A 17795-nucleotide genomic window follows, 5' to 3' on the forward strand; every position below is an offset into this window, starting at 1 on the left:
TTAGTAGTTAGGGGTCAGGGCGGGTTAGGGCAGGAATTCAGACACAGCCCCAGTGAGCATCGATGCACATTGGTTTTCGCAGAGACACTGGATTTTGGAATTGTAGATTCAGACAGCACTGCACAATGGCGCACGCCCTAGTGCACTATGTAGTGAGAAGGGCGGGAATTCAGACACAGCCTAAATGTCTTGTTAAGATCTTTGTTCGTGTCAAGTTTGTAAAAACAGAAAAAAAGTGATTTCTGTGCTTCGCACAAGAAAATCCATCACTGAGAGGGAGAGGACGGTAAAACACGCTGCTGTTCCAAACTCAGGAGTTCCTCCAATCTGGACACCAAATGAAGGAGGTTGAAGGTTTTAACAGAGAAGCATACGGTGGCCCAGAAGGGTCACAACACAACCGTAGAAGCAGATGGATCACCAAACTATAACACCGATGGACAAAAACGGGAATCAGAAAGAGACTTGGATCAAAAAAGTGAACAAAAAGCCCCAAAAGGCTGCTTGTTCACGTCAGATTCTCTCTGAAACCTGGTCTATGGTTGCTCTTTAGCGCAACACATGTAAAAAATGACAAACTGTGAGAAAAGTTCCTCCAAAATAAATGTAATGAACGTGTCTCTCGTTGGAAAACGTCTCTGCTGTGGCGTTTGCAGTTGTCTCACAGGAAGGAAACAGGTGAGGAGGAAGACGTTTCTCAAAGACAATCCGTGGATCAGATGTCGTCTTTTCCCAGCGTTTCTTTCTAATTTTGACTCCCTGTGAGTCCTCACAGATTAGAGGCCGGCGTTCTCACGCTCTTTGTCCATGTCCCCTTCCTGTGACACCCCCTCGTCTGTCTCCATCATATTCCAACATGTCCTTCCAGCACAAGAACCTCCTAACCAAACCTGCAACTCAGTCACACTCAGAGCAAAACTACACTGTTTCTGTTGGAACTGGACTCACTTCTGACCCAAAAGGGTAAAAAAAAAAAGATCTATCTCTTTTTGCAACCGTCTGTGTTTGAGCTGCTGGAAATCCAATTTCCCTGAACGAGGCATGAAAAAGCGATCAATGAAAGAGCTCAGCTGCACCGAGAGCAAACAGAAAGTCTCTGTAAAAATTCCCCAAACCGAGAAGCTGACCTGGGAATCGCAGGGATGTCTTTACCGTCCACACGTCCGTCCACACGTCCGTCCACACGTCCGTCCACACGTCCGTCCACTACAGTCCTACAGTCCAGAAAAAGTTGCTGCTGTTTTTTCTAACAGATGTAATAAAAGTAAAACAGAGTTTTCAGTGATAATTTTCAACTAAATTATTTGACATTTCACCCTGGTAGTTGTTTTTCCCTCCAGTTTATTAACATGCAATTGGATGTAACCTCACAAAAAAACAAATAGATTCTGTCTAAATAGTGATTTATTTTTAAATATTTTTTAAATGTTGGTGCAAAGGCAACTGTAACTTTTTTACAATATGATCACAATATGTTTGATAAATTTTACACAAAAAGAGTAATTTTATATTTATGTTTTCTGTAGCTACACTAAAAGTGAACATGTTGAAGTTTTATTCGTTTTTCTTTTGTCTTAATCAAAGATGAAGTCTTTGAAAACTTAAACAAAAATGTTTTATTTCCTTTTAGATGATTAAATTGTTTCAGTTTAGTTTAATTGTGTCTGTTTCACCTTAATCCTGTATCTTAAATGTTGTTCTTACTTCTTCTTACGTTTAACATCTAAAATAATCCAGACGTTGTTAGAAAAGTGTTTCAGTTGTAAAGATGACTTGGACCAAACTCTGGGATGTTTGACTGATAAGAAACACAAACCTGGAAGGAGAACTAAACTGTTGACCTCTGACCTCTGATTTCATTAAGAAGATTGAAAAACTGGTTGATGTGTTCGTTGTGGTTTCAAGACGTTTAACAAGGAAGACTCATTGTACGCTGAGACGCTGTCACTTTAACCCAATGCATCATGGGAGATGTAGTGATGTCAGACAGACTCTCTTCTCTGAGCTTCATGGTTTTGTTCACTTGTTCCACGGTCTGACACCGGATTCTGTGGAAATCTACACCGCTAAAGACGAGCTTTAGCTGGTATTTCTGTTGGAACTGAGAGACTTTATGAGCAGAATCAGAACAAGGAAGTAGAGACTTTAACCACTTCTGATTGGTCAGACTGATGACATGTGATTGAGCCTTCAAGAATGATTGGTGGAGACAGTTAAAGGGGCGGGACTATTCAGAAAACAGCTGTAGCTGTTCTAAATCGTGGTACCGTCATTCTTATCAAAATGTCTTTAATAGAATCAAATAAACACAAAGAAAAAAGTATTTATGATCTTTCATATTCTAACTACTCAGTGTTTTATCAGGATGTTTGGATGAACACAGAGCTGAAATCCTGGAGATGGAAATGTTTTTAGATCAGTGAGAATGGGTCATTTCCCACGGCACACTGCTTGAAAAACACTGCTCTACAGGACAACAACATTGTTGAAGCAACTTCAAGCAGAACCCTGAAGGCAGAGCAGCAGCTCCAGCGTGTCAGAGATGGACTTGTAGTGAACGCTGTGGAGGTCAGAGGACAGGGTGGCTGCTGAAAGGAGAGAGCGGCTGAGAATGAAAGGTATGTGGTTCAGACGTGACCAGCCCACCAGCAGCTGTGGCTTTAGTCCCAGACTCAGGCGGCCTGACTGCAGGATGCTGAAGATTTATGCACTGAACCTCTTCAGGAACAAACTCAATCCTAAAGCAATGATGTGATACCATCAATACGTCTCTGTTCATTTTGTGAAGCGCTGTTAGAGGACTTTATTCAGGAACGGCCCGACCGGCCGAGCAGGAGAAGGGATGGCGCCTTTGCAGCACGGACTCATCTCTGCCCATTTAATGCTCAGCCATGACTGAGAGCACTTTGGCTTTTAAAGGCTGTATTTCCTCCGGCCGCTGTTGTTCCAGCATTCCTGCTCCGTGGAGCAGATGGTTTATCTGGAAGACGTTTCGCTGCCCATCTGTAAAGACAAAGAAAGAAAACAGGAATCTCATCATTAGAAAGCCTCCCACTCTGATCACAGTCTCATGTTTGATTCCCACCGCCCACCTGAGATTGAGCCAGGAGTCCTTCGATACCAGCACAGCCGAAACAATGACTTCTGAAGGAACCGACGGAGGGAAGGGCCACATTTCCACAGCCTCAGCAGCTGCAGGGATCCCAGCTGGACTTTGGTGAGAGCCGGGAACAGAGTTCTGTGCGGTAGCTTTGCAGGATTCATGACACATGTAGGAGAGAAGGGAGGGCGTGGTCTCTGCTTTCCAGAGCAGTCAGGAGGGTCTGATCTGTGCTCTGGTAGATCTAAAGACGGCACCGCACAGAAGAGAGGTGAGCTGGAGGCTGGTGGACCGTTCTTTAAAGACAACAAAGTCCCGTCATGGACAGAGAGGACAGACGTTTGAAAGAGGACTCAAGGAAACATTAATGTCCCAAATGGAGAAACCCCCCTCTGAGACAGTTCTAGTCTTCTGGGTTTAGTCCTGCTATGACCCCCCCCCCCCCCCCACACACACACACACACGCACACACACACCCACACACACTAGCAAAAAACCCCAAGTAGGTATCACCCCATTAAGACCCCCTGAAGTTAGGGAACATTAGTCAAAGCACCCAGACTGGATCGTAGACATTTGCATCACACGGCCAACTGGATATACATTTTGTGTAAACACCTCTAAAGTAAACTCACTGGCCAGGAACCCAGGTAGGCTGTGGGGTTGGAACCATGCTCTACTGGTACTAAGGGGTCCAAAGTGTGCCAAGAGAATATCCCCCACACCATGACGCCACCGCCTGAACCGTTGATACAAGGCAGGATGGATCCATGCTTCCATGTTGTTCTGACCCAACCATCTGAATGTGGCAGCAGAAATGGAGACTCATCAGACCAGACAAGGTTTTTCCATCTTCTATGGTCCAGTTTTGGTGAGTCTGTGTGAATTGTAGCCTCAGTTTCCTGTTCTTAGCTGACAGCAGTGGAACCCGGTGTGGTCTTCTGCTGCTGTCATCCATCTGCCTCCAGGTTGGACGTGTTGTTCTTTCAGAGATGCTCTTCCGCAGACCTCGGTTGGAACCAGTGGTTCTCTGAGTTCCTGTTGTCTTTCTATCAGCTGGAACCAGTCTGACCTCTGACCTCTGGCATCAACAACAACGTTCAAAGTCACTTCAATCATCTTTCTTCCCTGTTCTGATGCTGGTTTGAGCTGCAGAGATCATCTGGACCATGTCTACATGTCTACACGCATTAAATTGCTGCCGTGTGATTGGCTGATGAGAGATTTGTGTTAACGAGCATTTGGACACCTGATAAGGTGTCTGTTGAATGTTGTCAGGACATTTAATTAGCTAAGCCTCTCCACCAACAGTCAGAGAAATAGAAGTTACTGAAATGAGAGGAGAACTATCTTCTAGATCAGGGATCTGGAACCTTGAACACTAAAAGAGCCGTTTGATCGGCTTTCTGTCTGAGCAAAACCCAGAGAGCCACAAAGTCCCACTTCAGGTTTAGAAAATTACACTTTGTGGTCTTTGTGGTCATTCAGGATTTCATTTCTAAAATGTAGCTTTGAAATATTTACAAGAATTGAATGCTGACAGGATTGTGTTTGACAACTTAGACTTTTTGTTTTTAACATTTAACAGCAACAGCCCCAGAGCCACGATGGAGGGATAAAAGAGCCGCATGTGGAGGTTCAGGTTGCAGACTCCTGATCTGGATCAACCTTTAGACCCCAGATGCTCTAAAGAACAGACATCCAGTGAAAACTGAGAACATTCAAAACCTTTTAAACGAAACATTAAAACTAGTAAAGTAAAAAAAGTTTACGCTGGCCTCATTGAGGAAAGTGCAATAATTAACATGATCTAGTCTGAGTTTTAAACTTCAGGAAACAAGAAAATTAAGGGTTCAAACCCCGCAGATGTACGTCTGACCAGCACCCGCCCTGCAGGCAGTGGACAGCTGCTGTTGGCTGGGGGGCACTGTGGTCTGAAGGATAGTACCCGGTGTGAATGTGGGGGTCCATCACAAACTCCGGATGCTCAAACACTGGCTGAGGTCCCAAGGTCTCAGCGACCTTCATACTGACCCGCCTGAATGACTGACAGCAGCAGAGATGACGGTTTTAGCGAGATAATTCCAGAGGAATGACGCTGCTTCTTTTTTAAAACCAAGATGTTTATTCAAAAGTGAACAGGCAGCTTTACAACTGACACATGAAGCTAGGACAGATGGGTGGAGTGGAACCCCTGACTGCCCTCTGGTGGCCACAGGTCAACATGACATCCACAACACTGCTGAGCAGTTTTGCACGTTTGTTCATTTTGTATTTTTGGAGACTGTCTGTGTTTTTATCAGGCCCGTTTCTAGCTTTTGTGGGGGCCCAGGCAAAATGCTGTTTGGGGGTCTCCATGTTGTAAAACTGTAATGAGGAGATTTGTAACCCCTTTGGTCAACTAAGATGGCACAATATATTACACTTCACAATGTTAAATTGAAAGACTTCAGCAAAACTGTGTGACATAATAATAATTAAAATAAATAATAATAATAATAGGGGCTGCACGGTGGCGCAGTGGTTAGCGCTCTTGCCTCACAGCAAGAAGGCCTCCAGTTCAAGTCCCAGCTGGGTGACATGAAAAACACAACATCAATGGGGGACCTTTCTGTGTGGAGTTTGCATTTTCTCCCCGTGCATGCGTGGGTTTTCTCCAGGATCTCCAGTTTCCTCCCACCGTCCAAAACATGCTTCAAAGGTTGATTGGCAACTCTAAATTTTCCATAGGTGTGAGAGTGAATGGGTGTGTGATTGAGGATATTCTACCCTGGGACAGACTGGCGACCTGTCCAGGGCATCCCTTGCCTTAGCCCAAGTGGCTGGGATAGGCTCCAGCAACCCCATGACCCCAAAAGGGAATAAACAGTGAAGAAGATGAATTAATAATAATAATAATTATACAAAGTAATAATAATACCAACACAACAACAACAATGATGACAATAATCAGGAACAGCTTATTATTGCAGGTTTTCAAAATATATTTTATTTTATTTATAGCCAACTTTTTATCTGTTACAGTATAAGGAGTTTAATAAACAAAAGAAAACATCTACAGGTAAAAATAGAGGTGTTATTCTCCTCAGAAGAATAACACAGGGGAAGAATCAGTGGAGATTGTTCTGTGTCATTGTGAACTGTATGGGGAAGAAAGACGACAGCTGGAGAATAGAGTTCATAGAGGTGAACGGCTGAGTTTTAAAGAAGCTTTTGGGAGGGGAGGAGAATTTAAGTGGTGCATTATAGGTTTTTATGAGCAGAACCAGATTATTGAGGAGAATATAGTTTGTTTTTTGGTTAGATATTCCCCAACTACGATCCATCCTCCAATACAGCAGGTGGCGGTACTGCCCTTGTCGTTGGTGCCTCCCGCCATTTAAACTACAAGAAGAAGAAGAAAAAGCAGCAGAAGAAGAAGCCCCGCTGGCTAACGGCTGTTTTCTAAGGCCATCACCGGACGCAGCTATACCGATTTCAGCGCGTACTTTTGAATCCAAGTGATACTTTGGCATCATGGTAAGTAATTCCCGACCGTTTAACGACCGACATAACCGGACCGAAACCCCTCTGTCCGGTAGTCCGCGCGGGCCCGAGCATCAACGTCTGTGGCGCCTAAATGTGGTACAAGCTAGCGTTAGCTTAGCATGCTAACCACCAAGTTTTTCCCGCGGAGTCGTAAAATAAACGATCTGGATCACCGAGCGCCGTTACCGGCCGTGGATCGACTCTGTGGTTGTGTGTTCTCCAGGCTGGCGGTAAGGCTGGGAAGGACTCCGGGAAGACGAAGACCAAGGCGATTTCGCGCTCGCAGAGAGCGGGACTCCAGGTCAGTTAGCGCCGCTCATTCATTCCCGCTGGCCCCGCCGCGGCCGGCCGTACTGGCGCGGGTCGGGGCGCTCCGCCTGTCGGTGAACGCTTGTATCCCTCCTCGCTGTAGTTCCCGGTGGGTCGCATCCACAGACATCTCAAGTCTCGAACCACGAGCCACGGCAGAGTGGGGGCCACCGCCGCCGTGTACAGCGCGGCCATCCTGGAGTACCTGACCGCAGAGGTAAGACCGGCTGCAGCATGTGGCGAAAAGTCATCTAAAAGAGAGTTTTCCAAATGTATAAGGATCATCCAGATGGGTCAAAATAAGAAAGATACGGCGTTTGAAGTGAAGGGCGGAATTTGATTCCTGAAATATAAGGGAAAAGGCAAAAGTTTTGTGACCCGAATCACAGATGAGAGTTCTTAGTGTGATAACTTTATCCTTAAAATCCAAGAAAGAGGCATCATTGCTAAGATATTCAAACGAACTACAGGAAACGACAATGAAACTGTTATTTAATCAAAAGTACGACATTCTAAAAGTACTTCACTAAGCTACATCTGATCCTTTGTTGGTGGACAGTGGCTGCAGCCAATCAGCGTACTCCAAACCGGTCACATGACCTCATGTCCCAGCATGCACTGCTTGCAAACGAAAAAACAGTACCTACTAACTTCTTTTATTAAAACAGCAAAAATCGACTAGTTTCAAAATTAGACACCAACTAACTTACTGTAGAAAGTTGAAGAGGGATTTTGAGAACCAAGATATTCATCCGGAGAATTCCCTACGTTATACTGCAAGGATCGAAAAGATGTGAGAAGCAGATCAAAGACGAGTTTATCGACTTTTATACTTTATGTTACCTACCGATCTAACTGTTTATTCAACGAGAGTGGACGCTGCAGCCGAGCGCACAGGTCTGATCACTGGTTTGGAGGAAACGTACCTGCGCCTCCTGCCGGCCGGCTCCCCTCTGCTCCTTCTGAGGTTTTGGCTTTCCACAGGTCCTGGAGCTGGCAGGAAATGCATCAAAGGACCTGAAGGTGAAGAGAATCACTCCACGCCACTTGCAGCTCGCCATCAGAGGAGACGAGGAGCTGGATTCTCTCATTAAGGCCACCATTGCCGGCGGAGGTGAGTGGGGGCTTCACCTGGACGTCCCGGGCTGACTAAGCCCCGCCCCGGTCTGAACAGGTGTCCTGTCTTTCAGGTGTGATCCCGCACATCCACAAGTCCCTGATCGGGAAGAAGGGCCAGCAGAAGACGGTATAACCCAAGTGCTCTGAACATTGTGCCATCTCAGGAGGACGTCAGCATCCAGTGTTCAATGTCGTAGATTAGAAAACTTTTCACGATTTTTATGGTTGAATTTGTGTCTACTCACCCGGGGTATTTTTTTTTTAAAGTGGCTTCAGAGAAGCTCTTTGTCCCTTTGGCCTTTCCTGGTGTTGCAAGCGTCTGTGTTCCACTCGCTAACGTGGCGTTTCCATGTTCAGTGGTGTTTTAATGAAGCAGCTTTCAGTTTTCTAACCTGGCTGCAGGACGAGGGGTCAGGAGGTCGACCATCGGCGGCTGAGGCGTGCATGTGGGAAAGACCCCAAACATTTGAAGATGCGTGTGAACTGATGCATGAGTGGCAGCACACGTTTATGCTGGAGTTCCCGCTGCACAGGCGTGGTCAAGGCTCCCTGCTGCGTCCTTTTCTGTATTAAATTTTATGTGGAGACGGTCTCTTTGTTTTAATTCCTGACGATGCTTCTTCATGCTTCTTTTCCCACGTTTTCTATAAAGCAGTTTTTGGCTTTGATTTCTGTGGTTTTTCAGTCATTGCAGGTCTGGTGTGATGGATGCTATCGCTCTGAAATGACCTTTAACCTCTAGCAGAAAAACATTTCCTATTAAACTGAAGTTGAGCTGTTTCAAAGACGAGTCTTTTGCAGAGTACTGTGAAGTCTATCAGCTGGTTTAATCTAAACTCTGCCGTTTGGAGACCAAACCTTTACGTCTGTTTTGGACTTGATGGCGGTTTTCTGGAGCATGTTCGGGTTTTTCTGCTGGCAGACGTCCACCTCCGTTTCTACCACCTCCACCTGCCAGCAGGAAGGACCCGGACATGAACCAGGCACGCGCTCCGGAGCTCCACTCTGAATGTGGGACAGTGCTGCCCCCTGGTGGCCTTCAGCTGTATTTGCTCTGTTTCTAAGAAAGAACCGAGTCTTTATTGGATTCTGAAGGTGACGGATCTGTTGTCTGAGCTCAGAACTGCTGCTGTGGACGAGTGAAGCCTGAGACACGATGCAACACGTGTCTCCGGGACACAAACATATGGAATCACTGGAACAAGGAAACCAAACATGCTCCATCCTGATGCATCTGTGGAAAACGAACCACGTCCGGCATCACTAAGCAGAGTTGGGTCTCCATGCTGCTCATCAGTGATGAGATGCAGTGGAGGAAAAATATCCACCGCTTCCCTCTTTGTCATGTAAACTCTGAGATTTTGTCTACAGGGACATGTCCAAAGTCCGGCCCATGGGTCAAATGCGACTTGCGTTCAGATTTCTCCTGTCAACATTTGCTGCTCACAGCAGTTTTTCATAACGTGATCGTCTAAACTGTCACTGGACTTTCTGACTCTTTCCAGCTCGTTTCTAAAATGTCGACTGTTAAAAAACGTAAAAAGCGGAAATGGGAACATTTGAGTAAACACAAATCAATCAGGTCTGTCTTCATAATTCTAAACCACAAACATTCATAGTTTATGATTTAAATTTGGACGTTTACAGAAAGCAGTAAATATTGAATAAACGTAACAAAATCAATGTTGACAAGTTTTTTTTTTTTTTTTTTTTTACAAACAACTTTTTCTTCATTTGATTTTTGGTCTTCAAATACAAAATTCCCAGTAAATGTGTAAAAATGTATTTCTGTTCTGAAGGAACAAAGAGTCATTGCATTACAGCATTGGCCCTCCCCTGCATGAAGACATCTGACTAAATCCTAATCATGTCTAAAATCCCAACGGCCAATCACATGACGGGTGTCTGCATCAGCAGCCCTCAGACGGCTGCAGGGACGTTTCTACGCTGCTTTACCAGGAGAAACGGGGGGGGGCTGCAGTGTGTCGCACACAGGAAGCTGAGGCTCTTCGCTTCATCTGTGGGAGTGAAATCTGACGGGACGCGTCAAAATAATGAAGGCGAGCGCTTCAGGACGCCGCAGTGCTTCCAGGAAACCGTCCGAACGGATCAAACGTGAACGGGAGAAAGGAGTCCAAACTCCACATGGAGGCAGGCCTCATTCTGCAGGAACAGAGTTCCAATCTCAACACTTTGGTTCTGTTATTTCTGACGTTCAGAGCAGATTTTTGTCTTTGGGTCAGAAAGACCCTCCATCATATTTGGGGACGGGGGGACCCAGCTGGATTTTTTACAGTTCAGAAAGCCTCAGTGTTTGGGTTTGGTACATTTAACCCTCATGCCATCCTATGGGGTCCAGATGACCCCCCTTCTATTGAGGTGTTCTCCCTACCATGACAAAGGTGGATAAAGGTGGAAAGATTTCATGTAATCCATGGACACCAGTGAAGATCACAAATCATTGAAGAAAAAAGGTTCAGAGCACTGTCTAGTGGGTCTAGATGACCCAATAGACAGTGCCTAGGATAGAACAAGGGTTAACCTGTGGACCCTTTGGCCAACAGTGCCAGCGAGGTGGGGCTCAGCCTGGAGGAGGAGCCTTTGGTTAGCTTGGGGTCCTCCCCCAGGGCCGGGCCTGGCGACCCCCACTTTGGGTCGCTGCACAGGTTCCTTTGTGCCGCAGCTAAATGCCAGGAGAACCGGGTTGGAGTTTTGGAATCCCATCTGTGGCGTTAGAAGCAGTTGGGATAATGACCGGGACCTTCAGGTCTGAGTCTGGAACACCTCCCCCAGGTCAGGAATGAGCCCCCCTCTACAGGAAGTGGAGTGTGGGATGGAGCAGAGATGCTGCAGCATCTGCAGGAATCAAACCTCCAACATGAAGCTGTCCGTCACTGTTCTGCGTGAGACGGTCCAAAGTCCCGATGATGCAGAGTCAGTGAATTATTACTATCAGCCACAGATTATTATTGCTGTTTATTGATAGACAACGTTTCTCTGTAATGACATAAAGGCTTTAATAAACACAATAGACTGAAACAGGTAAAAATGGACATTTTATTCTCCTCAGAACAGACGGCACATGCAGCTCTGGGGCCCTTGGGGCCCCTCCATGTTTGCCTAAAGCAAGCAAAGGCCCCGCCAGCCTCTCAGGTTATTGTTCAGGAATTCAGTTTTACTGAACTTTCTTTCTTCTTAGACTTTGCTGAAACTTCACATCACATTCTGCAAAGCACCCATGCAGAAGTGACACTTTTGATCATTGATCATTTCTGGTCTCATAAACGTCCATCAGTGACGTCTCCTTTGGGGTGAACCTTCATCCAGTCTTTTCCATAAATCCACACCACAAATTGATATTTTTCTCTTTTTTTTAGTATGAATGCTCTGCTCTTTGAAGTTCAGCTGATTCCTTAACTCATAACCCGTCTCTGTCTCTGAAGATTTCTTGTATGTTTATTTCTGGCTTTAAACACGATGAGAGCTGTTTGAAGATTCCGTAGCTTCCATCATGTCAGTGAACCCGACTGTGCAAACGGAGCGTTTGTGTGTTTCCCATAATGCACTCCGTGAACTATTCCAACAGCATTATTTTGTTACCAACACTGTAGATTTGTTTGATGAGTGTTTCCCCAAACCTCTACGCTGTACTGCACATGTGGTGGTATCATGGATGAGTATATCAGTGAGCGGATGGATGCCAAAGAAGAGAAAGTGTCAAAGACTGAAGGTCTGCAGGTCTCCAGCAGCCACAGAACCCGCCTCCGTTCAGGATAAAGATGGTGGTTCTGACCGCCGGGATCCGGACTCACGCAGATGAAAAGCCTCTTAAAAAGTCCAAATGGGTTTGTTGAACTTCAACATGTGATGGACTGAACCATAATTAACCTTTGGAGGGTTTAACAAGCGCCTTCGTCTGGTGATTTGTGTGAAAAGCACAGCGCTAATGAGACCCCCCCTCCCCACCCCCACCAGGCAGGCCACCACTCAACCATTAAGTCAATTAACAGAAGGCTGGGTAGCATGTGGGGGAGGGGGGCTCCCTTTCATTTGGTAGTAATTAAAGTGCAGGAAGTGAAGCTGCAGCCGCCGCCGACCTCCAGGCTAGAAGGTCTCTGCTGGTTCTGGAAGCCATTAGCACGGATTCAGCTGCTGACACGAGAACAGCAGAACCAGACCGTTCTACGGCCCGTCTGGATTCCAGCACCGGCATGGCGGCTGGCCCACTGCGCCATGGTCTCCTTAAAGGCCGGCTTCAGCTTTGTCACAGTAGAGCATTCCCAGAACCAGACCAGCAAGACCTAAAGAGGTCCAGTCCGGGTCAAGTCTTCTCTTCCTGTACGAACTTTACGGGTCGACTGAGTCAAAGAAGAGAAGAACCCAAAGTGACCCGACAGAACCAGACGGAGGTTTGATCCATGGCTGCATGTAGGCGGGGGGCAAAGCCCCCCTAAACGGGACGTCCCTCAGCAATACACAAAAAACAATAACAAACAAACACACAAAATTATAACAAACAACAAACACTAAAATAATAAATAAACAAAAAACAAAAAAATAAATAAAACAAAGACAAAACAAAGGTTTTTTGTCTGTTAATTTTCTTTGTTTTGTGTGTTTATTTGTTTTCATTTGTTTGTTATTGTTGTTGTTTGCTTGATTTTGTTTGTTACTTTTGTTGTTTATTTGTTTTCGATACAGTTTTTTTTAGTTTTCTGTTTGTTTGTTATGTTTTTTCAGAGCTGTCATTGTTTTTGTTTGTTTGTTATTGTTTGTCTTTTTTTAAGTTTGTTACTGTTTTTCTAGAACTGGAGGCCCCTGTTGGGCGGGAATCGAATCAGAATCAAACATTTTCTTTTTCCCGTCCTCTTCCTTGTTCAAGTTGCCCCTCAGTCCATCTGGTGGCAGATGGTTGAGAGTTCAGACTCCCTCTCAGCATCACACATGACTAACTTAGAAGAGACACGGTGAAAGCAGCAGCAGCAGCAGCTGCTGCAGAAACAGCAGAAACAGCAGCAGCAGAAACAGAAGCAGCAGCAGCAGAAACAGCAGAAACAGCAGCAGCAGAAACAGAAGCAGCAGCAGCAGAAACAGCAGCAGCAGCAGAAAACAGAAGCAGCAGCAGCAGCAGAAACAGCAGCAGCAGAAACAGAAGCAGCAGCAGCAGAAACAGCAGCAGCAGCAGAAACAGCAGCAGCAGCTACAGCAGCAGCAGCAGCTACAGCAGCAGCAGCAACAGAAGCAGCAGAAACAGAAGCAGCAGCAGCAGAAACAGCAGAAACCGAAGAAACAGATTCAGCAGCAGCTACAGCAGCAGCAGCAGCTACAGCAGCAGCAGCAACAGAAGCAGCAGAAACAGAAGCAGCAGCAGCAGAAACAGCAGAAACAGAAGAAACAGAAGCAGCAGCAGCAGAAACAGCAGCAGCAGCAGCAGCAGAAACAGAAGCAGCAGCAGCAGAAACAGCAGAAACAGCAGCAGCAGAAACAGAAGCAGCAGCAGCAGAAACAGCAGCAGCAGCAGAAAACAGAAGCAGCAGCAGAAACAGCAGCAGCAGAAACAGAAGCAGCAGCAGCAGAAACAGCAGCAGCAGCAGAAACAGCAGCAGCAGCAGAAACAGCAGCAGCAGCTACAGCAGCAGCAGCAGCTACAGCAGCAGCAGCAACAGAAGCAGCAGAAACAGAAGCAGCAGCAGCAGAAACAGCAGAAACAGCAGAAACCGAAGAAACAGATTCAGCAGCAGCTACAGCAGCAGCAGCAGCTACAGCAGCAGCAGCAACAGAAGCAGCAGAAACAGAAGCAGCAGCAGCAGAAACAGCAGAAACAGAAGAAACAGAAGCAGCAGCAGCATAAACAGCAGCAGCAGCAGCAGCAGAAACAGCAGCAGCAGAAACAGCAGCAGCAGCAGAAACAGAAGCAGCAGCAGCAGCAGAAACAGCAGCAGCAGCAGCAGCAGAAACAGAAGCAGCAGCAGAAACAGCAGCAGCAGCAGAAACAGCAGCAGCAGAAACAGAAGCAGCAGCAGAAACAGCAGCAGCAGAAACAGAAGCAGCAGCAGCAGAAACAGCAGCAGCAGAAACAGCAGCAGCAGCAGAAACAGCAGAAACAGCAGCAGCAGCAGCAGCGGAAGCAGCAGAAACAGAAGCAGCAGCAGCAGAAACAGAAGCAGCAGCAGCAGAAACAGCAGCAGCAGAAACAGCAGCAGCAGCAGAAACAGAAGCAGCAGCAGAAACAGCAGCAGCAGCAGAAACAGAAGCAGCAGCAGCAGAAACAGCAGCAGCAGAAACAGCAGCAGCAGCAGAAACAGAAGCAGCAGCAGAAACAGAAGCAGCAGCAGAAACAGAAGCAGCAGCAGAAACAGCAGCAGCAGCAGCAGCAGCAGCAGAAACAGAAGCAGCAGAAACAGAAGCAGCAGCAGCAGAAACAGAAGCAGCAGCAGAAACAGCAGCAGCAGCAGCAGAAACAGCAGCAGCAGCAGCAGAAACAGAAGCAGCAGCAGCAGCAGAAACAGCAGCAGCAGAAACAGAAACAGCAGAAACAGCAGCAGCAGAAACAGCAGCAGCAGCAGAAACAGCAGCAGCTGCAGAAACAGCAGAAACAGCAGCAGCAGAAACAGCAGCAGCAGCAGAAACAGCAGCAGCAGAAACAGCAGAAACAGCAGCAGCAGAAACAGCAGCAGCAGCAGCAGCAGAAACAGCAGCAGCAGAAACAGAAGCAGCAGCAGCAGAATCAGCAGCAGCAGAAACAGCAGCAGCAGCAGCAGCAGAAACAGAAGCAGCAGCAGCAGAATCAGCAGCAGCAGAAACAGCAGCAGCAGCAGCAGCAGAAACAGAAGCAGCAGCAGAAACAGCAGCAGCAGCAGAAACAGAAGCAGCAGAAACAGAAGCAGCAGCAGCAGAAACAGAAGCAGCAGCAGCAGAAACAGCAGCAGCAGCAGAAGCAGCAGCAGAAACAGCAGCAGCAGCAGCAGCAGAAACAGCAGCAGCAGAAACAGCAGCAGCAGCAGAAACAGCAGAAACAGAAGCAGCAGCAGCAGCAGAAACAGCAGCAGCAGAAACAGCAGCAGCAGCAGAAACAGCAGAAACAGCAGAAACAGCAGCAGCAGCAGAAGCAGCAGAAACAGAAGCAGCAGAAACAGAAGCAGCAGCAGCAGAAACAGCAGCAGCAGAAACAGCAGCAGCAGCAGCAGAAACAGCAGCAGCAGAAACAGAAGCAGCAGCAGCAGAAACAGCAGCAGCAGAAACAGCAGCAACAGCAGCAGAAACAGAAGCAGCAGCAGAAACAGAAGCAGCAGCAGAAACAGAGGCAGCAGCAGAAACAGCAGCAGCAGCAGCAGCAGCAGCAACAGAAGCAGCAGAAACAGAAGCAGCAGCAGCAGAAACAGCAGCAGCAGCAGCAGAAACAGCAGCAGCAGCAGCAGAAACAGCAGCAGCAGCAGCAGAAACAGCAGCAGCAGCAGCAGAAACAGAAGCAGCAGCAGCAGCAGAAACAGCAGCAGCAGCAGCAGAAACAGCAGCAGCAGCAGCAGCAGAAACAGCAGCAGCAGCTGCAGAAACAGCAGAAACAGCAGCAGCAGAAACAGCAGCAGCAGAAACAGAAGCAGCAGCAGAAACAGCAGCAGCAGAAACAGAAGCAGCAGCAGCAGAAACAGCAGAAGCAGCAGCTGCAGAAACAGCAGAAACAGCAGCAGCAGCATTGATCCTGTCATCTCTGTCAGGGATGAGACTTCTAATCGCTTTCATTTGTCAGGACTTTTCCCTCTTTCCTCTCTCTGGCTGCTTGGTGTGTGTCTGTGTGTGTGCATTCATGTGCGTGTGTAAGCCTCACAGGCAGACAGAGTGGGCTGGCGGGGGTCACGGTTCACCAGCCCGTCTACACATCCATGGCGAGGAAGAACGGCGGGGAAAAGGAAGCGTGCCAACACGGCCGACAGAATCAAAGACCAGGTCCAGGACTGGGATTGGCTCAGGAAGGCCGGAGTCATTCTGGAGCTGCAGAGGGTCTCTGGGAGTTGGGGGGAGTAAAAGGGGGAGGGTCAAAGACAAAGAGCCAATCCAGCAGCGTCTGGGGGCTGGAAGCAGCAGCAGCAGCATCGCTCCCCTTTGAAGTTTCCCCGCTTTGTCCCTCAAATGAGTTGATCTGGTTTTTGAAAAGCTGCATTTGTTTGCATTTTGTGAGCTGGGGGGGGGTAAAGGAAGGAAGGCTGAACAACCTGCCACCCAGAATCCCACAGGGGAGCCGACCACAAGGTCAACGCCACCGGCCACAGAGGGAGGCGGGAAACGGCGTGGAGCCAAAGGAGCGCCATCCGTGTCTCTGTGCAAACAGGTGACAATGGCTGAGACCCTCTGCAAACAGCAGCAGTGTGAGCTGGTGGTCCCAGAGGACGGAGCGTCCAACCCCCCCCCCCCAGATGAAGTTCAGCTGGCAGAGACGGGAACTGAAGGGTGTTTGCCTCAAACCCAGGACCGCATGACATCACTCTGTCAGGACGGCCCCCCCTCCATGTTTAGAGTCTGAGGTCTGACTCAACAGGGGATTTGAACCAACGACCCACCAGACTCAGAGCAGACACTGCCCCATCAGGCCACCGGGTCGCTGTGTTCTGGGTCTTCCACAGCTGTGTTTTCCGTGTTCTAAGCGTGTTGTTTTCCAACAGGAGACGTGTTCAGACTGGGAATCGAACCGTCGGTAAAGACGTTTCCTGAGAGTCCTGGAGCTGTGAAGCTCCTGTTGGTGGTTTAGTAGAACAGTCTGAACAGAAATACGTTTCTTTGTTACGTTGTTTTCATTTTACGAGCTTTAAAGTCGCAAATGTACGACTTTAAAGCTCGTAATACTTTACAGTTGTAAAGTTGTAATTTAAACATTTTTGATAAAACACTTAAACCTCCGTCGTATATTTTGGATTGAACTGGATTAGAAACAACATTGAATATTGGAAAAACAGTTTTTTGGGTTTGGTTTAGTTCAGTTCTGACTCAGGATCATTTAATTGGACCCCCACCCTCCACATGAGCCGGATCCGGATCGGTTCTTTCCAGTGGCTGCAGATGGAAGCAGCCTCTGATGGGAAAGTGTCTGACCTTCACACAGAACGGCGTCTCTGATCTCTGACGGCGTTTCTCTCTGATCACGTCTGAAGCCTCCGACTTTAGTTCCTCCAACCGAAAAGGAAAAAAGAGAAAGACTGCAGCAGCCTCAAATGTCTGCGTGCAACAACACAACAACACAACAACACAACAGGTCAGAAACACACATGAACAACAACAAAAGAGACCAGACTAACATCTTACGGGGGGGGGGCTCAGAATTCATCGCATCACTGATGCATCGTTTGCATCAGTGATGCCAACGATGAAACAATAAAGTCATCACTGCAGGGGGGGGGGTTGTAAAAACCTGGATGTTTGGTTCCGGCGCAGAGGGGGGGCTTCACTGGAACACTGGGGAGTGAGGCGGCTGGGGGGGGGGGGGCTTTCCTACAACCTTGGGCCCTAATGACGTCCTCGGGGTGCTTTTTTGACTGCCCTCCCGGGACCCGGGAGTGGGGGCCTCAGCCTTGGCCTCGTGCCAGGGTGACAATCAATGTCCCAGTGTCCCAGCTGGGGGGGGGGGGGGGGGTGGAAGGTCTCCCCCTATTTATGGGAGGAAGCTCAAACAGGATGTCCTGCTGGTTTGACTGGACTTCTTCCCACCCCCCACCCCTCTGGTCCCCCCCCCCCCCCCCCGCTTCATTCT

At 47.7% G+C, this 17795-nt stretch overlaps 1 protein-coding gene across 1 annotated transcript; it reads left to right on the forward strand.

Annotated features, from left to right (window-relative positions):
• Positions 1-6470: 6470 nt before the first annotated feature.
• On the forward strand, positions 6471-8648 carry LOC101172846 (histone H2A.Z). Its single transcript, XM_004080073.4, has 5 exons — positions 6471-6619; positions 6852-6929; positions 7041-7154; positions 7922-8051; positions 8128-8648. The coding sequence occupies exons 1-5, from the start codon at positions 6617-6619 to the stop codon at positions 8187-8189; spliced, it is 387 nt and encodes a 128-aa protein (XP_004080121.1). The 5' UTR covers positions 6471-6616; the 3' UTR covers positions 8190-8648.
• The last annotated feature ends 9147 nt before the right edge of the window (positions 8649-17795 follow it).

Source organism: Oryzias latipes, chromosome 18 (genome assembly GCF_053564925.1).
Source record: "Oryzias latipes strain Hd-rR chromosome 18, Olatipes_Hd-rR_3.1".
Taxonomy (NCBI): Eukaryota; Metazoa; Chordata; class Actinopteri; order Beloniformes; family Adrianichthyidae; genus Oryzias; species Oryzias latipes.

Excerpts from the sequence above, each read along its gene's own strand:
- LOC101172846 (XM_004080073.4), top strand. Across the intron at positions 6,930-7,040 it reads CGCAGAGAGCGGGACTCCAG|TTCCCGGTGGGTCGCATCCA; the intron begins GTCAGTTAGCGC and ends TCCTCGCTGTAG. Across the intron at positions 7,155-7,921 it reads TGGAGTACCTGACCGCAGAG|GTCCTGGAGCTGGCAGGAAA; the intron begins GTAAGACCGGCT and ends GGCTTTCCACAG.